Raw genomic sequence first — 27316 nt, forward strand, 5'->3', positions numbered from 1 at the left:
CTCACCATAAACAGTCGATCAGAAAAAAAAGAGCCCCCTTGCCTTTATATACAACACACAATGGTTTCACACAACATCGGCCTGCTAGTGGGACAAATATTCATACTGCTTACTTCACTGTACATGTAGCAACATCTGTAACTGTTGCAGCGCTCCATAAAACGACAGCTGGGCTATGTGTAGTTTGTTTGAGAATGTATCTATGTTCACGGTGAGTGTAGTCGAGTGTGAAGGGAAATTTTCAAGTTGGGGGGTGGGGGGGGTGGGGGTTGTGACGGCAGTGGTAGTGGTAGAGATGCGTCATCTACCATTAAAAATGTACCGGTGATGATTTCAGGTCTCATCATGTAAATGCATGCTTGTATTTGTCCAGTGCATGTTTTTCATTTCATTTCTAATTTGATTTTTTTTTTTTTTTCCCAATGTGTATAAATATTATAATTACCAAGTTTGCCTCAATGATATACAGCAAAAGCAAGATGATACATCCCATATATTTGTGTGTATGTGTGAGGCTATGCAGTGTGTATGTATATGTGTGTGTGTGTGTGGGCTCACGTGTTCCTGGGTGCCAACATCAGCACCCAAGTAGGTACAATGAGTGTTTGTTGAGTTTGCAAATGGATGTGCTGCACCTAATTTCATATCTCTTCAGTTGGAGTTTTTTTTCATTTTCACATGTGCCAGATGAGTTGAGGAACCTTCATTCAACTTCATTTACTCTTATCTCAGCTCTGGGATGAGGTGAGCTGAATTTTTTTTTTTTTTTTCTTTTCTTTTTTCCAGGAGAGTTGATTACTGAAATCCTTGGAGTTTTGTGGGGCTGTTAAATTTTTTCTGTATCTGTGTTCTAGTTACAAAAGTCTTATCAAAGCACAATACCGCCAGTATGTAGAGGTGATGTAAAAGAAAATGTACTATTCTTCTTGATATATTGTCATATTATTAATATCGTGTTGATCCAACTGTTTTTCAGTTGTTTTTTTTTCTTTCATATAAAACGTACTCAGTATTGCCTGATAATCCTGTCTCCATCTTCCAGGTAATAGGCTGGTTTATTTAGTTATCAAAGCAAAAATAAAATGTAAATAACATTTTGAAGAATTGTTACTCTGCTGAGGTTTTATTCCTATCAGTGAGTTTTGAAGCCTTTGTTTGTCATTTTGGTTGAATAGATAAATAGGCAAAGCAATGTATTTTTCAACTCCAGATACTGTGCAAATGTTCATTTTTTAATCACGAGTAGCTCTCAGAAAATCTGATTAAGCATTCTGCGCTTCATCTAAGACATTTTTGCTATCTCTATTTTCACCAATCAACATGTTATCTCGTGTTTTGCTTCATACAACATTTTCTTGGAATTAAATCAGCATTTAGCAAAGGGTTTGGGGGCAGAAACCTGGTATTAAACTAGATATTGCTTATCTGCTTTAACCATTCATTTGGGCTGCAGTTTAACAGCTGCAAGCAACATCATTGGTATTTCGGAGCCCCGTACTCTTGAAATGTAATCACAGTTTCAGCTGTATGACAAAAGGATGGATGGCAAATATCCTGCATAGCCGATACAAGTTCTATCAAGATTGTCAGTCAGCCAGCAGCCGCGCATTCTGGACGGCTTGTCTCGTATGCTACTGTACATCTGGTGCCTCCAACTGCCACACTTATATTAGAAAAGCAGCCCGGTGATGCATGACTCTGAATATTACAGCCCCATCATACGCCCTCAAACGTGATGGGGCCTCGAAAATCATGTTCGTTGCTGAGTCCACTGCTACCAAACATAAAGGGTTATTTTAGGATAAGACGTTTACTTTTGCCTAATGATTTTTTCATGATTTCTCTTAGTGGGAAACGAAACATCAACATTGTTCATCAAATGTGAGCGTACTGCATTCATTTTTTATTATTCAGAAGAGAAACCTCAGCTGGTAACCATGCATTAATATACAAGTGTTAAAGCTCCTGGGAACCAGCTCCAACATTTAATCTTTTTTTTTTTCTGTTTTGAATGTCTGACACATGATTTTGCCCCCTGATGGTTTTATTATTTTCTGTTGTACCTGCCAAGAAGACAAATTAATCAAGAAATAAAAGATGATGCTGTTCACTTCCTGCTGGCATTTGCGTCTTTGTCTTAGTGACAGTCTGTGACTTGGAAGATTGTAGGGAGGGTCAGAATACAGGAGAGCTTCCTGCCAGTGACAGAAATCCTACAGAAGATGCTTGCTGCATCCTGATAAGGCTCCCGGGCTAAGCAGGTGGCAGTGTTTGAGTGGTGGAAATGCCAGCAGGAGTTTAGACAAACTGGAAATCTTTCCAAAAAATCTGGATTAGCAAGGACTTCCTGCAGCCTTGCAGCCTTAATTGTTATTAGCAGAGCCAGAAATTTTGGCAAAACCCATCTCTCCACACTGAATGAGGTGAAATCATTATGTGCCCTCATTCACTCCCCGATAAAAAGATCAGAGATCTGCTCCCTCCTTGCTTTCACCTTGTCGGCTGACACATAGCCAATCTGTGGATAGTATAAGAGTGATAGTCCTGTAATGGAAACCAGCCTAAACTGCCTGTCCTAAATGGCTGTAACACCCGTCAGTTAATCACCCCGGGCAGCTGGATGTGTTTTACGGGGGACTATTTTCCTGCAGGAAACTTCTAGTGCTTGTTGTTATATTTTAATGAGAGTTGTTTGGAGCATGTTTGCATCCACATCTTTCAGTTTAATCATGCTTTCAGCCATCACCGAACATGTGTTCAGACTGTGGATCTTTTTAAACCAGAGCTAATTTCCTCCTAATCCTATTATCACATCTTATTATCTACATCAACAAGGATATTACATTCCTGTTGCACAATTCCTCAATGTGCTGCCCAGTGTATTTTCTCATTTCCAATCACTAAATGAAGACACACACAAAACTGACTCCGTTTGGGGAGAATATAACACTGATGCAATACTGGTTTAACTTTATCTAATACCAATGGGTTGTTTTGACCCAGTGTTCACACATATTATTAATTATCGCCATGGGTATATAACACAATAGCAATGATGGAACAGAACTAAGTACATTTACTCAAGTACTGAACTTTCATACAATGTCAAGGTACTTGAGTACTCCCATTGTATGCTACTTCCTCTAATTCAGTTCATTTGATTGGTAATTATTGTTCTTTCTGCTCCACTACATTATCGATTATTAATTCAAAATATAATCAACAAATAAATGATGATGTATTTTCAAAGATTATGATACCTGCCAATATAAAAAGTAGTTAGCATTTACTCCACCTTTATCATCAATAATACTGAAATGATCCAAAATGGGCCATTCTGTAAAGTAAAACAGGATTTACAGTATAAAAACACAAACACTGGGTCAAAACACCTGCAGGTTCAGATTAAAGTTGACCAGAACAGAGCAGTGGTTTTTAGTGTGCATCAGACTACTTTATATTGCTGGATCTATAACGCACAGAATAAATATTTAAGTGGAACTGACATGCCAGCTTGTCTCCGTGTTCTCCTTCCTGCCTGCATGTCAGATGAGTCACGTTAATGGTATAAATTTAATCTGTCAGATCTCTCAGTACAATTAGGATGCTCAGCCTTTTGTCGTAGATCAGGCTGAGGCTGGCTCCTCTGGGCTCCACTTTACATTCAGCTCGTTAAGAGGATTAATAATTATGGCGCAGTTGAGTTTCTCAGCACTTGAAGACGCTGTATTACATTTCAGACTTGGGTCCGCCTGATTTGTCCTTTCATTTGTTTAAAGTATGAACCCTGATTCATTTGTTCAATATCAGGCCCACAAAGGATAAACCTAATCAGCTGTCATCTTACACAAACTGGATGTAAAATCCTCTCTGGAGATTTGAAGGACAACACAGCAAATCAGATACTTTTGAATCCTACAAATGAGGATTTTTCTGTACCTTGTTCCCAAAAACATAATTTATTCCCCCTCCTCCCTCGTACGCGCTTACACAAGCACACTCTGATCAAACACAAATAGGCTATGAAAACAGATGGGATGACATGTTCTGTACTGTTGTGGCTCCATACTAATTGGTGGGGAAGTGTAATGACATCAACGTTTGGAAACAAGAAAGTGTTTGATTCTGTGGCTGACTTACAGAGCCCCAGCCGCTCTACTCTGAACTTGTTGTTGACTTGTTAATAAAGAAACAACTTCAGAGGTTCAAACCCCCATCTCACGGTCTCTCTGCAGATTAAATATAATAATGAAGATGTGGGTTCAAAGAAGGTCATGTAAAACTGTTCCACTTCAAAAACCATCCTGTCATGGAGCTGCAAATAAACGAGGTATGGGGCTCATTTACTGGTTTATGAACTCCTACTGTGATGAAGGAAATGAATTGATGAATGAAATTATTTTGATCTATCCTTTCATTTTCCATACCGCTTATCCGAAAACAGGTTGGGGGGGGGGCATCCCAGCTAACATTGGGAGAGGGCAGGGTACACCCTGGACAGGTCACCTCTCGCAGGGCTGAAACATAGAGGCCACACACACACACACACACACAGGCAATTTAAAGTCACCAATCAGCCTAACGTGCATGTCTTTGGACTGTGGGAGGAAGCCGGAGTAGCTGGAGGGAACCCACACAGACACGGGGAGAACATGCAAACTCCACACAGGCCCGGGATTTGAACCTAGAACCTTCCGTGAGGTGGCAACAGCACTAACCACTGCACCACCACATTTTGATCTAATTGTAAAGATTTTTGTGATAACTCATTCCAAATGTGGACATTCAGTCGAAGACTTGGCATTCAAATTAACCATTGGGAAACTAAAAATTCAAACGAAAGCTGTTCAAAAATATTAAAAAAACAATTCCTCTTTTAGCATTTTGGATATGTTATTGTTTAGGATCTTTCAGCATAAAAATGAGAGCTATTTAGCTGCTGTTATGTCATTTAATTAATTTCTTTAATTTTAATTATTTTTTAGTATTTTAATTATTTCATTCAATGGTTTACATTACACAGGTTAAATTAACTTACATACAATTCAGTGTAAAAGTTTTAAGCTCTTCAGTTGTTTAGATGTTTTATATACAAATTATATACACAAATTATTTTATTTGAACTAGGGCATTAGATGCCTGGCAAACAATGAACTGCATGTGCATGTACTTGAGGTAAAGCGGTGCAATTGTTGAACCTGCCTATCACTGTGTGTTGGGCTGGTTCTGGGATTGTGCGATGAGGGCGGGACACACTACTCTATGTCTGAGGGACGGAGGAATACCACCATGTTTGTATTGTGTTCATAACAATGCAGACTGTCTATTTTGTCTGCCCTTTGTATTGTATTGTTGGTTTTATATTTTCCACGCTATGATGAAAGGTGGCAGCGTGTTGGTTCTATTTGGCCAAGACAAATTTCCCTCTTCTGGGACAATAAAGTTCATCTCATCTCATTTCATCTTGTCATAATCTAGGGTTAGGGTTAGGGTTGACTATCTTCAGAGACAAGAAGAACAGTGAGTCCTGCAGCAGATGGTCTGGACCCCACAGAGCCCTGATCTCAACATTATGGAGTCAGTCTGGGATCACACGAAGAGACAGAAGCCACGGAGACAGAAGAACTGTGGCAAGTTCTCCAAGACACTTAGAACAACCTCCCTGCCCAGAACCTTGAAAAACTGGGTAGGAATGTACAGAGGAGAACTGGTGGTTTTAAAGGCAAAAGGGTGGTCACACCCAATATTGATTTATTTCTGTTTACAGTACTTTGTATGTAACTGATTAATAAAAACTATTATTTTAGAAAGCCCTATTAGTATTTTTAGTGCATAAAACCTCTGCACAGTTTTTCTAGCATATCCATTGTAAGATAGAGATCCTTCCACATGTTTCTCTGTGAAAGCTCCAGTTGCTGTTTGATTTGGTTTTAATCCAGTTTGCAGTGTCAGGCAGACAAGTGAACTGCGTGACATTACCCACAAAAGGAAGTTAACCTTCTTGTTATTCCTCTGACAAACCCAGACAGGATTGTTTGGTTTGGGTTTGCTGCACATCCAGACATCCCAGCAAACAGTCTGGTTTACAGACAGAAAAAAATACATTGCTGTATTTTTAAATAAAATAAGATAAAACAACAATTTTTAAAATGTATAACTACAACATAACTCAATAAATTTAAGAATAATGTAACACAGTTTTAACTACTTTAGTTTATAGTAGCTATATTAGTTTTTGCAGCGGTGAAAAGTAATGTAATGCATATAACATACTTGAAGTTTACTTTACTATTTCCATTTTCTGTTACTTTATACTTCTTCTACTCCACACTAAACACTAAATACTATTACTAAAACAAACTCACTTCTCTATCTTTGTTTGATAAGTTTAGTTACAAGTTATTTTCTGCATAAATATTCATAACACAAAATTAATTTCACATATAAATGAAGATGATGTATTATTATAGAGTAAGATAAGACTCTCTTGATCCCAGGGGGAAATTCAAAAGCTTCCTGGCTGTATACAAAGCAATTAAAATCAGTCTCATCTTCACTAGTAAGTACATTGACATGGCACTTACATTAATGCAACAATAATAAGCTATACTTTATTTTGAAATTGGCTATTTACTTTTGGTACTTTAAGTATTTTGATGTTAATACTTTTTTACTTTTCCTAAAGAATAACATTTTGAATTCAGGCCTTTACATGTAACCCCATTTCTTACAGTATGTTATTTAAAATATCTGAGTAAATCTTCCACTGGTGGTTTTATGACATTTCGAGGTATAATTTATCCAATAATCCTGGACCAATTCCTCATTCCTCACTCATCATCATCATTATCATCATCATCATCATCATCATCACCCCCACTGCAGAACCACAACCATCCAGCAGAGGTCACCGAGGCTTCGGCACCACCACCCGAAAGTCTGTTCTCGCTCTCGCGTTAGCTCCGTGCCTGCACCGGCGGCGACATTCAGAGAGGAGATGGCGGCTAGAGGGGGGTTTCAGACAGCACCGACGGGCGGTGGTGGCGGAGCAATGGGACCTGGACCACCAGTACCGGGCGCAGGACCAGGCATGGGGCCCGGGACTCCCTCTGGAAGGATGGGACCGTCGTCGGCCGCGCAGAACCACATGTACCGCTCCCCGATGCCCGGGCCTGGGTACCCGGTGAGATATCGCTCCATCTTGGCTTCTGACGCGTTAGCTTGTCCGCTAGAACAAAGCCTCTTACCGTTGCTTTGTCACTGGGGGGCTAATGTTAACTACCGCCTCCAGTGGGGGCCTCGGCTCGGACAAACTGCAGCCCGGCTGAAAAGTAGTTACCTTTGGGAAACGTTTTAAGTGTCCACTTTGACCGACTATGAGAGTTTGTTCGTTGTTTGAATTCGCTAACCCTCCCGCCCGCTAACAGCAAGAATGGCTGGTTAGTCACGGTAGCCAATTAGCTTAGCCTGCTAACGCCGCTAGCTGGTAGGACCGGTCACTCCTCTCGCTGAAAACACAATATGAGGGCTTCGAGTAGTTTACAAAAGCGTTAAAAAAAAGTAAACATTTAAAAATACTTGTGTTACTAAGAGAGTACAAGCTTTTGCTTAACTAAAAAGTTTGATAGCTGTAAAAGACTGGCAGTCTGTGAATGAACAGGCTGCAATTTGAATCAATGCAAATTCAAAGCAAAGGTGTAAGCAGGGATCACAGGAGAGGCTGAAACTGGGACCAGGCTGCACCGTGTGTTCAACAGATAGGCTTGTTGCACACCAGCTGGTTGTTACCCAACTCGCAGAGCCAACCTCAGTCCCTGCATCTGGTAAACACGCAGTCATCTCGCTGGTAAAGCTGGCACACAACAAAACAAGTGGACCAAGATGGTAACTCCACAGAAAGTTTCAGCTTTCGTTGTACAAACAGGTGCTGCAGCTGTTCTCACGTCGATTACATTATCCAGAGTTTATTGTTAAGAGATGCAATGATTAATCGATTAGTCGTTGGACCGAAAGAATAACGAGCAAGTCTATTGATAAGGATTTATTTTAGTCATTTTGGTATGCAGAGAGGTCAACAATTTGTTGTGCTGTTTCTAACTTCTTGAAATATGAGGGATACACATGACAGTAAAGTGAATATGTTAGATTGTTGGACAGACAAAACAAGACATTTGAATATGTTACCTTGGTCTGAGGGAAATTACAACAAACTTATTTATAGACAAAAGGACTCATTGATAAATTAAAAAATCAATTGGCAGATTAAATTATAATGAAAGTAATTGTTTATTGCAGCCCTATTAGCTATTATATCAGGGACATTAAGACCTTATAATGCAGCTGTCTTTAAAGCCCCTGTTCATATCGGGAGTATGAAGCTTTGTTTTTTGTTGATGCTCATGTTGGACAATAAAGGAATATATTTATTCGGACATAAATAACACAATACACTGTGCAGAATGTGCTCAACAAGTACAGTATTAGATCATTTGAAATTATACAAGTTGATGTTATGTTTATGCAATACAGTCATTACTTTGGTTTCACATGAAATATGTCAAAAGAGATATTCCATGTTAAAATGACAGAAGTGATATGGGTGTGTCAGTCAGTGATCAGGAATTGACTGCGGCTGTGTATGTCTCACTCTCTAAAGTTGTGACATGATGTTGTCCTCTTACAGATACATTAAGAGTAACTGATATTTCTGTTATTTTTCAGATATACTGCTCTGTACATAAAATGTATTGTGATCGATTTCTCGAGAATGTATATAATGTATATAAAACGGCCTGCTTGAGATAGTAATTTGTGTCTGACATGTTTTTTCCATAAAAAAGTTTAATTTTAAAAATCTTCCCCATATCAATTAAAATCAGAAGAAAATCAGAATATATATGCAAATATTGTTCATTCTAAAGTTTAACTGCTGGACACAAGATGTCTCCTACTTTACATGTTCATTTTCAGAGTATGTACACTGCAGGTTTTAGGTTTTCACATCACATTGGTGTAAGCTGCATATTTGTCCATGATTTGCCTCCAGACAGTCTTTTAGTGTCAAACTCTGCATATTCACCATTTTCGCCAAGTGAAGCTTGAACAGCCAAGAGTAACAATAAACCAAACACATTTTTGAATAAGGAGGAATTTAAAGCCACAAGTGTGTCTGAATGCATGATTATTTTAATTATCAAGTAACCTACAGATTATTTTCTCAGTTAATCATTTGGACCACATATTGTCAGAAAATAGTTAGACCATCACAATTCCCTCCAGATCTACGTGACTTCTTCACATCTTTTTAGCCCAAAACCCAAAGATATTCAGTTTACAATGATGTAAAACAAAGAAAAACAGATAATCTAAGACATTGATGAAGGGGCAGATTACAATAGTTGGTTGATTAACTTTATGTCAATTGACTAACTGACTAATTGTTGGATTTCTATTCTCAATGTGCTTATGGATACACTTCGCTTAAAATAGCTAAGTAGTCCTGAGTGGTTGTTGTCTTCCTGTGACACATGCTGCTGCTTCTCTTCCAGCATGTCACACAGAGTCAGTTACTGGATTTGTCCATCTGTAGTATTAGATTATAACTTTTTAGATCCTGATCTGTGGTCCAGTGTTTTTATTGGACAGACACTATTGAATGGGATCATTGGTTGTCTCCGGCTAATATGCTAGTTCTTATAACTGTGATAGAGATGATAAATTCTTAATCTTTATTGATCTACAGGAGTTGAAGTGTTTGCTGCTTAGCTACTGGCTGTTGTGTGTATTTTTTTTTCTCCAACGTCCTTGGCTGCTTTCCCTCATACAAGCAGCCTTTCACAACATAGTCAAAGAGGTTTCATACCGTGAAAACCTCAGAACTCCAGTTGTTCTCAGGTAAACCAAGGTTGTGCTGATTTATAGTGTAAAAAGCACTGAATGTTCGACATACAGTCCCTTTCTGCCCACACTGCGCTTTGTGGAAAAGGCAGAGCACATTCATCTAGCCTCTACTGTTGACGAGTCAATGTCCCTCACTCTTCCACCCAACACCATAGGCTAAGAAGAGAGTACCCTCAACTCTCTCATTTGTTGGAGTGACTGCTGGGGGGAAAGCTGCAATCAGTGGTTTGTCATTTATCTGGTGTTCTCACCTGCACTCATGCCGTCAGATACACGAAGTCGCCTGTTTGAGTTCCTAGCACACGGTTTGGTGAGTTGGCAGTGTTTGTTCTGTATTTGCTTGATTGAAGGAGTTGGCATGCAAGTTGTTGCTACCTCTTGTTGTAAGACTACCATTTGATGATGAAAAGCAGTGTTTGGATTTTCCGTATACAGTGCAGAGCTCTGATGTGCTGCTGATTATGAGCTACGCTTTCCATTTTTTGTGCAGGAATTTGTTTTAGTCAGTTAATAATGAATGCTCTTACATTAGGTAATGTGCTGCTAACGCTTCATTGACACATTTATTTTTACTTTTCAGCACTAATTTGTTTTGTATTTATTTAATTCTATGTCCCAAACATACCATTAGACCATATCCATACAGATTAAAGTGAAAGGATTATAGCTTAATAGATGTTGATTTGCTTTTTCTTTCCCTCAAAACGCATTTCAAAGCTTTCATTGCACACATTGACCTTGGAAATACAGGTTGCTTTGCAATGCTTTTGACATGCTTTGTACTTGTACCATTTCAGGCATTTTAGATAAACAGCAACTCACAGATGTACGAATTAAGCTAAAAAAAAAAAAGCAGATATTAATTCATTAATTTGTTTATTTGCAACCATAATTGTCTTATCTGACCCCCAGTATATGTTAGAAGGTGCGATGATACCCATAGATTTCACTAAATTAGGATTGAGTCATTAAACATGCAGGGTGTTTTCACATCAGTTACAGATATGTAGCCCTATTTTCTTGATGACTCTTTTACACATCTATTCCTCTTTTTGAATAATGTTTTTCATCAGAGATGACAGTCATGTTTCTTATATAACGGTGTTCATGGATACCTAGGTAAAACTGCAGTGCGCTCTAGGTTTGTTCGTTCTTTTAGCTGCAAAAAACATCTAGGGGAGCTGGGGGCTGTGCAAAATTTCATATTCTCTTTCACCAAAGAGTACTTGTTCAGCTGCCAGAAGTTTAGCTCCAGCACAATTAAATGGGATGTTACAATGGGAAACACATTAGGGGTTTTCTTGTGACCTTCTACATTTTTGGTAAGAAAGCCAGTACACAGTTGGAATATGCACAATATGATGAACTTATGTACCTTTGGACTGCAATCAACTGTTACCTATAACCACAAGTTACAGCTCTGCACAGACCAGATACCTGCAGTCTGAGCATATTTGTAGATGAAAATGGCAAACACAAAGGAATACTACCGTATTTCTCATCTGCAAAGCCTCAAAGCAGGTGGTCAGGCGGCTCTGCCCTAAAGATTCAATGGCTGTGAAATGACGTGTGAAATAGAAAACTAATGCCCAGAAAGTATTTTTCTAAATCTTTTCTTAAACTAATAATTTTTACCTTTTCTCTACAGAGACCGGGCATGCCTCCATCCAGCCGTATGACCCCACAGGGACCAGCTATGGGTCCCCCAGGATACGGCGGCAGCCCGGTGTCTCGCCCTGGGATGCCTGGTGTGATGGACCCGTCTCGCAAGAGGCCGGCCCCCCAACAGATTCAGCAGGTTCAGCAGCAGAACCGCAACCAGCAGTAAGTCCCCCTACTGGATCAGCAAATTAATTATTCTGATTATGTTAATGCAGCATTAATTTTCATGTGTGTCACCTAGGTATTGCAGAGTTTAATCTCAGACTGAAGAGTTTAACTGGCTTCTTTGTCCTGTTATGAAGATACACAGAGTTGCTTTGACTAATCTCAAACCTGTCTTGTTTTGGTAATTTGTTTTTCCAGCACAAAGAAGAAGAAGATGGCTGATAAAATTCTACCTCAGAGGGTGAGTATTTGTCAAACAGCAGTGCATGGAAATCCATTCATTCTGTCCTTGAGTGTTTAAGAAAGATTACGTTTGCAAATCTATTCGAATTTTAATTCATGTGGCTCTGAAAAAAGGAGAGCTGGTCTCTAAAGAGATGTGTTAAAAGCCCATAGGATTAAGAGAGCATGCACTTGACATTTTCTTCAGTCTGATGCTTGCCAAGTGGTAGTGTCCATGATGATAGATTGGAAAGTCTGACAGACTGGACCAGAGAAAACTCCTTTAGTCTTAACTTCATTTCCTTGTACTTCTCTCTAACCACAGGGTATCTGCAGGTTTTGAAATGTCAAGCATTGATTTAGGTTTCCTCAAAAGAGGCCATAAAAGGTATTAAAACATGTTAAATTTAATTTACAAAGGTAATGAATAATTTTCGAAGAAGTAATGTTAACGCCATCATCAGCAGACCACTGACTTTAAGTTAATATGGTATTTTTTAATTGATTAAGTCATCTATTCATTCGTTCATCCATCCATTGATCCATTTTCTGGTGCTTATCCAGGTCCACTTTATGTTCAGTAATTATATTATTGGGAATGATTGTGATAGATATGTGGAATAATTGTAAATAAAATGACATTCATTTCTCTGTGCATGTGAGGAATCATTTGCATTATTGTCCCTACTAGTTTTTATTGATAACTTTCATACTTTGGTATGACTGTGAAAGGGGTATCATATTACATTCTATTTTTAAAAAGTGTTAAAATTTACTCTGTGAAGCCTGCAGAAATCTTAAACATCACATTGTCAGGCCCCTTTTAGGCCCCTGACAATTATAATAATCTTTCCTTTAGATTGATAATAATTTAGTATGATTCATTCAAAACAGTGAGTAGCTGTATCTGCTGTGTTAGCATGTAAAGTCACATACATTTAGGGACTATAGGGTCCAAAATATACCTGCTTACCGACATATTTTGTTCCCTATAGTTTTTTAAGCTATGTACAGTTCCTCTTTGAGACACAGTAAGTAGACAAAAATGATGCCATAATGTTTAATGAGAATCAGTATATGAGGATAAACTTGACAGCTGACAGTGAGTTTTTTTGGGATGTATGCTTGTTTTAATGTTGTACCAGTAGTTACCAGTATCTTTTCTTCAATTCCAGATCAGGGAACTGGTCCCAGAGTCTCAGGCTTACATGGATCTGCTGGCTTTTGAGAGGAAGCTGGACCAGACCATCATGCGCAAAAGGCTTGACATTCAGGAGGCCCTCAAGAGGCCCATTAAGGTATAGTTCCCTGTAACTCTACACCACTGGACTCCCTCATTCACTCCTGTTCAAACCTGAAATTAATTTAAAAGTCATTCAGAAGCTCAGGGGCCTCCATGGTCCCTATAACTGGGTGATGCCATTTTGTAAAGGCATGTTAACCAAAAATGTCTTAAGGAGTATTCATACATTTCACAACCTGCCATATAAAAAGTAGGGGGTATTTTTTAGGCTTCAACCCATATGAATTTTTGAAGCAAGGTACTAACTCAATGTTTTCATTTTTATAGAAAGTAAATGTTGGTTTTACATAGACGTGAGCAAAAAGTCATCATTGTGTTGGAGATAAGCATGCCTGGAAGGTGTCTGAATGTCCTTACAGTGACTGCATTCAGCAGAGTGATAAATTGATGTTATCATAAATTAAACCACACAAGGAGCAATTTTGTTGAAAAAAAACCCTGAAGTTTGCTCACCAGTGTTGATTATCTGTTTAGATAAAGCCATTGTTGAGTGATTGACAGGACATGAATTTAAAAAGAGTATGTTTTGACTGGTTGGTTTTAGCAAAAGAGAAAGCTTCGGATCTTTATATCCAACACCTTCAACCCTGCAAAGCCAGATGCAGAGGATGGAGAAGGCACAGTTGCATCGTGGGAGCTGCGTGTTGAGGGGCGTCTGCTGGAGGATGTAAGTTAATTGGAGTACTGTATATTTATTTTATTGCCTTAGACATTACTGTTTTCCTGAATATATTTATTTGTGAAATTCCAATCCAGTATAAGATAGATTTGGCCTGTAGTGTATTTTTATAAGCAAAGTCCTGCCAAAACAACAATTTTTTATAGTTATGCTATCTGTTGCTTCCTATTACAGTTTCTTTATTTAGACAAATTACAGAGATAGAGCACCAAACAGCTCATAGGAACATTATAACTTAGTATTTGTTGTATGATCTTGAATTGGTGAACGAGTGGTGTATTTCAATATTAGGCTATTTTCCCTCGTTTCTCCTTAATATATTTCAGTGTTTATCATTGGTGTTCAGTCCTTGGTACAATGCCAAAATTATTGCTATGTTACTGTCCTTACATGTGTTGATTATGATTTGGATCACACCATTCACTTCCCTGGAGGGAACAGACTTAAATATTTTAAACAAAATTTGATTGCATTCTCATTTCCAACAACAATATGTGCTTTACAGACGGCCGTGTCTAAGTATGAAGCCACCAAACAGAAGAGGAAGTTCTCTTCTTTCTTCAAGTCCCTGGTGATTGAGTTGGACAAGGACCTGTATGGTCCAGATAATCACCTTGTGGAAGTAAGATCATTTAGTTTATCTCTCTCTCTCTCTCTCTCTCTCTCTCTCTCTCTCTCTCTCTCTCTATCTCTATCTCTATCTCTATCTCTATCTCTATCTCTATCTCTATCTATCTCTATCTCTATCTATCTCTCTCTCCCTCCCTATATATATATATATATATATATATATATATATATATATATATATATATATATATATATATATATATATATATATATATATATATATATATATATATATATATATATATATATATATATATATATATATATATATATATATATATATATGAGATATTTGTGAGATATTTACCCAGTCTTCACTTGTAGGCACTTCTAGTCTTTAAGACTAGACTTCAAGACTATTCTGCTAAAAGTAAACTTTATAGCAGAATAGCTGCATTGAATAAAGTCGACACTAAGTTTATTTTGATTACATTAACTTCATTGCTCATGTAATGTGAAGGATGAGTTTTGTGTTCCTACACTGACAAATGAAAAGGTGTTCTGTGAAATGAAGAATTGAAGTTTATAGACTGATCAGTAAATACTAAAATGTCCCTCATGTCATTCTAGTGGCATAGGACCGCCACCACCCAGGAGACCGATGGTTTCCAGGTGAAGAGGCCAGGTGACGTGGGTGTTCGCTGCACCGTCCTGCTCATGCTTGACTACCAGGTAAATGCTCAGGGGTTTATTCTGCCTCTCAGTAGGCCATGTACAAATGCTGCCTTCTGGTGCAGCATTTAGTTTGAGGAAAGTTTAATGGAAGAGACCCTGAGTCATCCTCTAAGAGCAAATCTACCTTCTCTAAACAGCCCCCTCAGTTCAAGCTGGACCCCCGGCTGGCTCGTATGCTGGGTATCCACACCCAGACCAGACCTGTCATAATTCAGGCCCTGTGGCAGTACGTCAAGACCCACAAACTCCAGGACCCTCATGAGCGTGAGTTCATCAACTGTGACAAGTACCTGCAGCAGGTGAGTGGACTCCTGTAATAATGTAAATAGGCTAAAAAAGAAAAGGTGTCTTTAAAATCTAACTGATGAACACAAACTGTAGCTGGTGCATGAAGCTGGGATGATCGACAGTCTCATAGTTGTCCTGGTTAATTCCTGCTCTTGATGTTGCACAGTCACTTTCTCTACCCTTACTCTCTGTCCTTTTATGGCGACTTCCTCTCGCTTTCTGGGTCACTGACTGATTTCACAGTGCATTCTTTTCTACCCTGCCAAGATAAACAGAGAATTGTAGAAGGTTAATGTTGATTTAACGTATGGAATAAATTTCACTTGACAGCTTACAATACCTAGCATGTACCTAACATTTTTTCCTTGTAAATGCATCACTTTGATTTGGGATGAGGAAATTTGGAGTCACAACAGACTCGAACAACAAACAAAGCAACAAACCTTAGGAGAATAAAAAGAGAGTGGAGCAAAGGAGAAAGTTAGGACTGTTAGCTGCACCCAGGGCTGCAATATATAGGTAGCTGAAATAAATTTTAATTAGGAACTTTTTGATATCAGTACAACAATATGGTAAATGGGGAAGGAACCACAACCCAATATTAAATGGGCCCTCGGGCTAAATTATTGAATACTGTAGTATCGATAAGTTCAGATATTATTCGTTCTGCACTTGATGCAGGAAAGTAAGGAAGCTGCTACATAAAATTATCCTTCACATTTAACTCACCAACTCTTGAGACTTTGTCTGTGATGCATTTTCAGTATTCCCAATCCAGAGGAGAGATCTCTCTGAGCCTGTGTTTGAGAGGCAGGGGCAGCTCTCAGTCATGCTGCAGCACACACAAAAACACAGAGGGAATTAAATGTTCAAAAGTGTGGTTACACTTGTTGCCACTAGTGCAACAAGTCTTCTGTACAAAATGGCACAAACACGGGGGTTCTGTCAAAACATTCAGAGGAAGTCCATCACATACAAGTGGAGAAATGCACAGTTTTCGACCGTCGAGCTCGTAGTTCATCTGTCGCTGTCCCAAGTATGTTATGTATGTAAGCACTCATATGTGAGCACACTGCTGCCTACACACTGAGTTATCTAAATTATACGAACATGGGTTAAAAGTAACCATTAGTGATTTATTCAAAACCATATTGCTGAAGTTTACTACTCAAGAATGTTAATTTATATACAGTTTATATAAGAAAATAAATTAATTTGTTTCTTATTTTTTCTTAAAAATAACAAACGATAACAGTACCATTAACAGTACTGGTAAGAGTAGTAGTACCATTTAAATCTTATTGATAGCAATTCCTAATAGTAAATGTACAACTTGATGTTCAGTGCAAAGAATTCTGTTTTTGCCACATTTCAGTATCTTATTCTGTTCGATCATAAAAACAACCTTATGTAATCAATCATTTGAAAGACAGAATTTTGTAAAACAATATTATCATATTATTGCAATTTAATTCCATTGAATCAATATTATGGTTGTTTTCATTTTCCATTAGTCCGTACAATGTCCCAAAAAAGTGAAAAAACTGTCCTTCACAGTTTCGCAAGGTGTCCAAGGAGATGTTTTAAAAACTGCAAACTTTCTCTGACCAAGATCCAAAGATATTAAGTTCATAATGAAATCTGAGAAAATTAGGTGCAATTATTCACATTTGAGAGGCTCAGGTCACCAAACTCTTTGAGTTTTTGCTTGATAAAGTAATACAATGATTAATCAATTATCAAAATAGTTCAGCTGTATGAAAATATTTCCCAGCCCTAGTTCAAACTAAGCAAGAACCAATCTGAGTAAAAAACTCAGTGAACTCCTAATGTGAACTTGTTGACAGGCCTACATTTCATGAATGCTTTTGTCTTAAGAGCTTTACTAAAAGAGAGCACACATATTAAACTTCTTTATTAGTCCCCTTGATGTTGTGTCTAAATTGTACTTGTCCGCATTTGCAGATTTTCGAGACCCAGCGAATGAAGTTCTCTGAGATCCCGCAGCGCTTGCATGCACTCCTGATGCCCCCAGAGCCCATTATCATCAACCATGTGATCAGGTAACTTAATAAAGAGGGTGTACAGGACGCCTACACTAGCTAGTATTCCAACCAAAGGTCGTGCAAGCTTGAACTGGATTTTGAGAAAATTTACCAAAGAAAATCTTAATTAATGCACATTACCACGTTTGCACCAAGTTCCCAGTAAGTCTCATTAAACTATTGCAAAGGATGGTGCAACAAGATGACATAATAATAGTGCACCTGTCAAACCCTGAAATGTGGAAAGCAATGAAGAAAACATAATAGAAAATACATTTTTTTAATCTTGTGTTAATTTAAGGAATGTTACAGTCTGAAGACGGTGTCTTCAAATTCTTTGTTTCATCCGACTGTCGTTTCAATACTCATTACAACATATATGACAAAATCAATTTTTTGCATTTTGCTTGCAAAACATTAAAAGGATTAAACGCTTATTATAATAGTTGCCAGTTTTCTGAATCCATTAACCAGCTGATTGCTCAAACTCTAGTTGTGTGTTTTAATTTTTCAGTCTTGATTCATAGCAAAGACATAAATTAGCATTTACATAATCAACAGATGTTGAAAATTGCTATGAAATTTTACCCCAACATAAGAAGTGGGTTGCTGTTTAAATCCAATCTTACTTGTTAATTTAATCACCTTCTGCCAATGTGATGTGACTACACACAAACTAAACTGAAATTCTATTAATAGTGTGGACCCCAATGACCAAAAGAAGACAGCTTGCTACGACATTGACGTGGAAGTGGACGACACACTGAAGACTCAGATGAACTCCTTCCTGCTCTCCACAGCCAGTCAGCAGGAAATAGCAGGACTGGACAACAAGGTATGAGCAGCCTCCAGCTGTTCTTTTTGCGGATGTAACCAGGTTTTGTGTTTGTCTGTGAGAGTTTTAGACAGAACTGTGTGCACACAGTGGGGAGTTGTTTCCTGTTTCTTGCAGTTTTTTTGTGAGGTTTTGATCTCCTACCAAATCACGCCCTCCTGAAGAACAACTTGAAATGAGAGGAATGGATTTTATTCGTGAGTTTGAGATGGCACTTAATTATTTTCCTACCATTTTGTATCAAGGAGCAGTTGTTTCTAATTGTAACGTCTTGTCTTCTGTTCGCTGTGGAAAAGGCCATTTAAGCACAATCGATTTAAATGTAGTGTGAAAGGACAGGGGCTGTTTTTCCCCTTATGTAACCGCAGGTCATTGAGCCCAAGGTGTCAATTTTGTTCCCATTTTGTGGGGCCTGCTGTGGGCAATTTCATACATATCTGCTCACTCAAATTGTTGCCTGTGTATTATTGCATCTATTCTCTCAAGCCAGTTTTGAGGTCAGTCGGGTCTTCATGACCTCCTGCTAGCAGCCATTACATTGGCTGGGATGGCTGCAATCACATTGATAAGGCATGGAGCCATTCTCTTGAAAGACGTCCCCCTGTGTCGTCTTTGTTCTGAGACGAGTCAACAATATAAATACAGAGAGCTTGTTTACAGTTCACAGGCGCCATTCATTTGCTACAATTGCTGATATACACCCTGTTCCTGCTGGCCTAATATCAGAAATGGTTTGCAGCACAGCCTGTCTTAGTTGTCTCTGCATTTGTAGTTTATTTTGATATTTTACAGTCCCCGGATCCATGTAAAACTAAAGACAAGACCTGGGACCCAGCCATAGAATAGTAAATGTAATATTTCAAGATTTCTCCTGTGTAGACCACTTCTCCTGTGTGTGCCTGACCATGACAATGCACATTTGATGCTGGTCACTGTACTACAGTCCTCTTACCTTAACAGCCAGTATGGCTTACAAGTTTGCTTACAAGTATTAGTTTTAGCAAATACTGAGTTAAGCGAAGCAACCAGCTGTTCAGCTGACTTGACCTTGTTGGCTTGTTACTAAAGTGATGTCTTTTGGTTTGTACGTGTCATTTTTGAAAAAAAGGTTTGATTTATTGAGGCCATTTTTTTGTTGCTAATTACAAAGAAACTGATCAAGCCAGTGAACCAGAGGAATGCTGCATATTGGTATTATATCTAAGACAGTGTTTCCCACAGTGGGCTTCTGTTTACAGCAGTACTAAAACATTACTTGGAGTCTCAAATTATTATCCAAGTGTCATTAGGATGTAAGAAAAACAAACATTTAGCTTTTTAGATTTTCATTGAAAGTTGTATTCTGTTATTTCTCACACCTCCTTTAGACAACTGGTTGTCAGTCTTAGACAGGGTCGTTAATTAGTTTGCCAGGTAATCTTAATTAAAGGCAAACCTACTTGAAGAGGTTGATCCAGATTATCAAGCAAGTCACAGTTGTCAGGCAGTGTGAGGAGGAAGAAGGATGTCTCTGAAGATGAGAAGCGTGGAGTAGTGCAGTGTCTCACAAACAGCACAGAGACCATTAAGAATGAAAAATCAAGAGATGTTAGAGAGCTAGATTACCTGTCATTAGGCAGAAAAGCTATTTGACATATTTGCCTCTCTAAATGGCTGAAATGGAGCGGCTGTTTAATGTTACTGTGACTAAAATGGATTGTTGTGCTTAATTTCTGTTGCATCAGACTTGACTGAGTTGCTGCGCAGCATTTTTCAAACAATAGCATCGGTGCCAACTGACCTGTTATAAGGATGTTATTCATTTTAATTTAGACGTTTGTTTAGATGGAAGCAAAATTTCAAAATTCTCCTAAACATCATTCATCATATTTATAATAGAGCCCAAGGTTGTTTTTGTTTTTGTTACAGTTGTGGAGTTATTACTGATTTTGTGTATGTTTTTTTTTCAGAAAAGTAGCCTTGGGCTTAAGGGATAAAGGAAACCTCAATCTATCCTTCGTGTAGTAATCGAGTGTGATATGCTATTTGATGAATCACTGTCCATTAATATTTAATCAATACCTAGTTAATTACTTAAAATGTATGGTCCCTCTGTGTTTAATTCTCCACAGATCCATGAAACCATTGAGACCATTAACCAGCTGAAGACCCAGAGAGAGTTCATGCTGAGTTTTGCCAGAGATCCTCAGGGCTTTATCAACGACTGGCTGCAGTCCCAGTGCAGAGACCTCAAGGTCAGTCTGCCCGCCATGACCTCAAACTGGATCTTTGAGGAACTTCTGTTTTTGGTCCATTATCACTGTAGATACCATGGTGCTTCTGCCTGAACAAAACCCACCTTCCAACACATATCACAGTTGTTGTCGATGTAGAATGCATCTCTTAATGTTTTTGTGTTTCATGCTTTTAAATAACAGGAAAAGTTCAGTCACCCAAACTTTTAGGCACAAATATGCAGCTGTGGTGTCAGTCATTCAGAAGAGTAAGCACTTTTAAGCCTGAATGTTCAACAGTCATTCAGAAAGACGTCCCATATGGATCAGAAAGATGAAGAAGCAGCAATAACCGGTTCCTCCACTGACAGTAGCCTCAATGGATCAAAATGCAACACAGCAGACCTCTAGTGTTTCAAGTAGGAGGCCTGACTCATCGTTTTCAACTTGAAGCGCATAATTCCCTCGCCATTACTGTCACTACTGTTGTTGCTCCACCTGCCAGCCTAATGTCACCCTGTTCCCCTGTAGTGTAATGTCATAAGGGGAGAAAACTTTGAATCTTGATGATTGAATCACTGTGCTCTTTTTTTAGCTGCATCATCACACAGAGCATGAGCAGCTGTAAACTTCACAAATCAATTTTTGTTTAAAAATTATCAGACCACAAAGCTAACTCATGGACGTAGACGGGTGATGGAGGTCAGTGCAGCTTGTGTCTGCTGGCTGCTCTTAGTTCCAGTGCTGACTATCGGTGAAATTGGCTAAACAATTTCTGACCCTGGTCCCACCTCCTCAGTTGCAGTCCAGTGTGACTGAGTATTCAGCTGTCAGCAACCTGGCAGGAGAGACGCTTCACGGTGTGTGATGATTTTATAACTGTGCTATGACCAGGAAACACACTTTTACTTTTTCTCACCGTGTGGAAATCTGATCTTTCCACATCACAGATGATGAACAGTCATTCAAACGTGACTGATTTAGGACTCTTATACAGGAGATCAGTGTGAGGTGGCTCTTCTGCAGGTGAGCTGAACCAAGACAAACTGTGCAGGGGAGTGACTAATATATTTCTCATATTCATCGGTAAGATGTATTAAAAGAAAGACGTCAGTAATGATGTTGAGTGTTTATAGAAACAATAAATATATGTTAGAAAGACCATGATCCAACAAGCACATGACAAATTAGTATATGAAAAACGATTTCAGTATTATTTCTTTCCACGCTGTACACAACACATAACATGTATCACATGTTTTTGAAAGACCAATCCCTCCTCTGTTACTGCTACTGAGGTTTCTTCTGTTTTTCCTCGTTTTTGATAAAATTTTTCTTTTTTTTTTTCCATGTCCAAATTTAAAGGATAGAGGGTGTTTGATACTGCATAGAATTGTAAAAGCACTTTCAGGCAAACTTTGTGATTTGCACTGTATAGATAAAATTGAGTTGACAACCCGTAAATATGCTTGGGATATTATGTGCCATTAAAGAATGTAGGGATTAGGGAATCACTAACAGATGCCGAATAAGGCGAGGTAATTATGGGAAAGTGGATACAAGATAAAGAAACTCCTGCACTTATAGATTTACATCTAGGAAAATAGTCATTTCTAAGCCTGAGTAATTTTGACATTCAGAAAATGCCTTGCCTTCATTTTGGAGATTATTTGGTCCTGCTGTGGTTTGCTGTGTCACAGTGACATGGATTTAAATCCAAGGGTCAACTGTGGCAAGACAAAAGTTAGTTATCTAACTACATGGACACTGTCCACATGGTCATGCTGCTAACTCAGGTGTAAGACAAGAGCGCTGAGTCAAAATAGAGCATGAAACATTTAATAACATGTCTGACTGGCAGCAAGGCGGCCTACCCTCTGAGCGCTGGGAGAGGCGATTAACTGCTGACCAGCTGTCACCCACCTGCAGTTTTTGTTCAGCCGAATCTCTGTGAAATTGAATGAATTCAGTCCAGACTTTGCTGCCGGCTCCCACAGCAACAGCTTATCAGAAAAAAAGTTGCCCTGTGACAGTATGTTAGTTGCAGTCAGTGTTGGATCCAGTTGCTTCAGTAGATGTTATTCATCGTCCTTCCAGGGTTTTTTGCTCTTTAATTTATCAGCCCTAGGACAAGTTAAGATGCAGTTTTTGTTTAATAATGCATTTTCTGTTAACAGACCATGACAGATGTGGTAGGAAACCCAGAAGAAGAGCGAAGGGCTGAGTTTTACTACCAGCCATGGGCTCAGGAGGCGGTTTGTCGCTACTTCTACTCCAAGGTAATGTGTTTTTCTTTTGCATTTTCTACTCTTATTTTTTAGGCATGCCTGCACCACAGTTCTACCACTTTGTTCTAAACTAAATAATCTCAGCAACTATTAAATGGATTGTTCCATGATCTCCAGATGATGATTCTTAATGACTTTTGTGATCCACTAACTCTGACCACCACAAGGCTGAAATTTTGTGGTGGTGTTTTTTTTTTTTTTTTAAGAAATGTATCAACAACTATTTGATTATTGTTGTGAAATTTAGTACACATAGTGATGGGACCCAGAGGATGAAATGTAATATGGTCCCTTGCTTTAGTTTGGCTTATCCCCATCAACTTCAGACAGATAAAGACAGGAAGAAGGAAGACAAGAACAAACCAGCCCCAAAATTTACTTGATCATAAACAAGTGATGCTTCTTTGTTTTTCCTAATGCAGAACCTTATTAAACCTTTAAAGCTGAGTTGCTCTTCTCTGGGAATCAGAACAATGTACAGTGCCCCTTTAATATTAAGCTCATTGGGATATGAGTTTATGATAAATATTTTGGGTTGTAAAGGAAGATTTATTGAAACCAACTGTAACATCCATATGCATCAGCAATTAATTATGTGTATGGAGTGTATATAATTTTCTATTGTTACATAGATTGTTACTTCTAGTGTTCTCTCTGAGGCGTCTGGAGACCCTCTAACTAGAACATAATGATTGTTTTCTTTATTTGCAGACTATTTTCTTATTCACTTTTTTTTTGTGAAATGGCAAAAAATAGCAAAAGAATAAAATGCTTATTGGAATTTCTCTTGTTGCTACATTTTTTCCTGTAAGAAATCCAAATAAAAGACTGGGCTTCGTCTAAACAGTGAAATTAGTCCAAAAAAAATCAATTGAAATGTTTTCATCCTGTTTGCTGATTTCAGATAGTCAAAGCTACAAATAATTTTATATCCATATTTTTATGTGGGGCTGTAACTATTATTTTTTATCATCAATTAATTTCATTCTGCTGCTTATCTTCTCAATCACTTTTCTTCTTTTCTATTAAAACTCAGACAATAGTGATAAATACCCACCATTTCCAGGGCCCAGGACAACACATTCAGATTGTTTATTGTTTCTGACCAAACAGACCATAACCCAAAGTTAATCACTTTACCTTCATATATGACAAAGAGAAGAGGAAAATCCTTGCATTTGAGAGAATAAATAGCTTTTTTGCTGGAAAATAAAACAAGAAAAATAATAAATTGATCATCAAAATTGTTGCCAGTTTATTTTCTAAGGTCGGGAGGTAACTTTTCTGACACCTCCTGCTTAAAACCCAAAAAGTCAGAAGGAGTGATCATTTGAGCGCTGATGCCAATTAAAAAAGGGTTCTTAATCCTAGTATTGTTGTTTTTATCATGCCCGACTGACACAGTTTTCTAGCATTCTAGCATTTTCTTCTGGAAATTAAATCTGTGTGAAAATGTCTTTCAGGTCCAGCAGAGGCGACAGGAGCTGGAGCAGGCGCTCGGCATCAGAAACACCTAAAGTCATTTGCCTGCAGGCTGCAGATGAGGAGACGTGCTGTTGGAGACGACTAGCGTGTGTGTGAGAGAGAGAGAGCGAGAGAGAGAGAAAGAGACATTCAAACTGACTTCTGACAAAACTTAGAGACATAGATACTAGATGGTTTTGCTGTTAAATAGGATGTTAATTTCTTTTTACTTCACCCTGCAGCTACTGCAGTCTGGTTGCTACTTCCACACTTTTGTATGTTTTCTTTTTTTCCTCACACCCGAGCTCCTTGAGCACAATGTATTTTCTCCTGCATGTCTAAGCCTTGCCTGGAAGCATTCCTTTCCATTTTGACATTTTGCCCACACAAAAAACACAACTGAAAAGCAGAGGGCAGATTGCACCTGGCAACTTTTAATGTATTTTGCCCCGGAGCTAAAAATATCTTAAGTCAGCTGGAATGTGTTGATTCTGCCACAACGCTTTTCCCCCCTTTTTGGAAAGTAAATTTACGTTTCATACTCCTGACCTGGCGGCCAGATGCTTGCCCATTCAGTTAGATATTGATTGTGATTGTGTTTGTAATCAATCAGGCTACTTGTCTGCACATTGCTCATTGTTTTGTTTTGACAGTTTGTGCCACAGTCTGTTGTCAGAAGATACATTGCTGTGGCAAAGCTGTTATTTTTTTGTTAAGAGTGCCATTTAGTATGAAGTTTCTCTTTTTTTGTTATCATCAATGATCAGTTGTTTTTAAAAATATGTATTATATCAGTACTTGTCTTGTTAGCTAGTACAGATTATCAAGGAAGTAGCTAGTATGAGTACCTCTAGTCTATATAGTTTTGTAAATACTGAGCAGAAAAAAACTGAAGATGGATGTGAAGTAAAATTGTATCTCTTATCCTGGCAGATCTTTTTCTTAACTCTTTGTCTACGCTCAGATAGTTGAACTAGTATTTATATCAATCAAGCCTCGCTCTCAGAGCCCAGTGATTGAGCTCTCTACAGCATAAAGACAGCAGTCACATTTGAAGAACCGCTGCTCTGCAGGGCAAAATGCACACAGCACTCATGTTGCCTGCAAGCTGGGAAGAGTTGAATCTTCTGCTTTTAGTTTTGTGTGTTTTAACTATGTGCAGAGAAGCCATAAACGTTTGAACAAGCTCGGTCTCACATGTGGATGAGCAGATGTGAAGAGTCGCAGCTTCTTCATATGCTGCCTGACACAGACCTGACACCTCTTGGGTTTAATGGTTGTTTGCCTGTTGAAGATGAAGATGAGGGTCCTGGCTGAAACTTTTATGTGTGCATTTCATTAACAAATTCCAAGAATACACTAATGTGGGTTTTGAGCAGGTGCATGATTTGAAACGAGTTGTGGGAACCTCTGGGGTGTAAAACACAACACTTGGAGGGGGGTGGGTGGGTGGGGGCTGTAGTATTATTTGAATCTGCAGACTTTTTCATGGACCAAACCTATTTTTCTGTATGTTCTTATTATGTTATAATAAAGGATATGTAAAATGTACCTGTATTTGGGAGGTTCTGTTTCTAGCACTGCTTTTTTAATCTGTGCATAATGAAGATGACTTAAATATTCCTGTATGGATTACAATAGGGCTGCAACCAGTGATTATATTATTATTTTACCTGTCAATTATTTTCTCAATTGATTATTTGTTTTACTCCAAAAAGTGTCGGTATATAGATAAAGATGGTTATACAAAATTCATAAGCCCAAGTGATTTCTTCAAATGTCTTGTTCAACTATAAGTCCAAAACCCAATTAACCCATTAAGTTTACAAGAGAAATTTCACTAGTGTAGAAGTACTCAGGTCCCTCAGTTCAATAAAAGTAAAAATGTACTATAAGTATTACAAATGAAAGTATTAATGCAGTAAAATGTCTCCTGTGACAGATGTGCTATATCTAATGACAGCTATAGAAAATTTGAAAAAAATGCTTTCATTCAAATCTATCTTTAACTTTCTTCATTGTGTGTTTTGTCTCTTTTTTGGCAAATAGATCAGACTCTAATACAAGTGTAGGGAGTTGGAGAGACTGTAACCATAAATGTACAAAAGTGAACAAAAAGAACAATTACATTTAATGGATTGTGAAAAGAACCACATGAACATCTGAAGTAAGGATTCACGGGGCCACAACATCTGCCCTCACCATATTATCATACGTGTATTATTGACACGATATCAATATTTCATTTTTTAAATATCACAGTTGTCGTCAATACCAGTTTATTGATACACTCGTGCTTTGAAACCGTCTGAGACATTCAGAGATGAACTGTTTCTTTGGTGAAACTGCTTACAACTCATTGACACCTTAAACATGACAAGGGACCCAGACCAGACTCTGCTTTTGTGTTAGGACAAAAAAAAGGTCAGGAACCACTGGTTGAATCTGCAACAGCGCATTGTGTTTTATAATCTTATCGTATGTTTTTGTTGTGTTTCTTCTGTCTGTCTCTAAATGTTTCTGGTATCTGCAGCTTTCAGGCAAATGTGGTGGAGTAACAAGCAGAGTCTTTCTCTCTGGAGTGTGGTGCAGTGTTTAAAATGATGAACTGGTTATCAAAATTGTTGCAGACTCATTTTTCAACTGATTATTTCAGCTTTAGTTTATAAAGTGTTTGAGGGACACAATTTATTTCCCACTGTGTCTCACCTTAATTACTAGCAGGCAGTGACCCAGTTCAATAATTTAACCAAGCAGATTAATTGTGTTAATGCAGGTTTGTTACCTTTAAATCATTATCATCATCATCATCACTTTCCCAGTGACTTAAGTTTATAAAATGTTTTTACTTGCAGAAGAAAATGTATTACATAACTGTAAGCCCAATGAAAGGCTGTAATACCATGTTGCTTCTGTGTGTGTGTGTATGTGTGTGTGTGTAAAAGTA

The 27316-nt window shown here is 38.2% G+C and overlaps 1 protein-coding gene across 1 annotated transcript; it reads left to right on the plus strand.

Moving 5' to 3' along the window:
* The first annotated feature begins 6939 nt into the window (after positions 1-6939).
* Positions 6940-25920, plus strand: smarcd1 (SWI/SNF related BAF chromatin remodeling complex subunit D1). The gene is made up of 13 exons (XM_071494412.1): positions 6940-7183; positions 11549-11724; positions 11926-11968; positions 13125-13247; positions 13797-13919; positions 14437-14553; positions 15132-15233; positions 15374-15535; positions 17490-17587; positions 18269-18404; positions 20516-20638; positions 22795-22896; positions 24369-25920. The coding sequence occupies exons 1-13, from the start codon at positions 6998-7000 to the stop codon at positions 24420-24422; spliced, it is 1545 nt and encodes a 514-aa protein (XP_071350513.1). The 5' UTR covers positions 6940-6997; the 3' UTR covers positions 24423-25920.
* Positions 25921-27316: the final 1396 nt, after the last annotated feature.

This window comes from Trachinotus anak, unplaced genomic scaffold (assembly GCF_046630095.1).
Source record: "Trachinotus anak isolate AG129_WGS33_773 ecotype Australia unplaced genomic scaffold, CSIRO_AGI_Tana_v1 ptg000013l, whole genome shotgun sequence".
Classification (NCBI taxonomy): domain Eukaryota; kingdom Metazoa; phylum Chordata; class Actinopteri; order Carangiformes; family Carangidae; genus Trachinotus; species Trachinotus anak.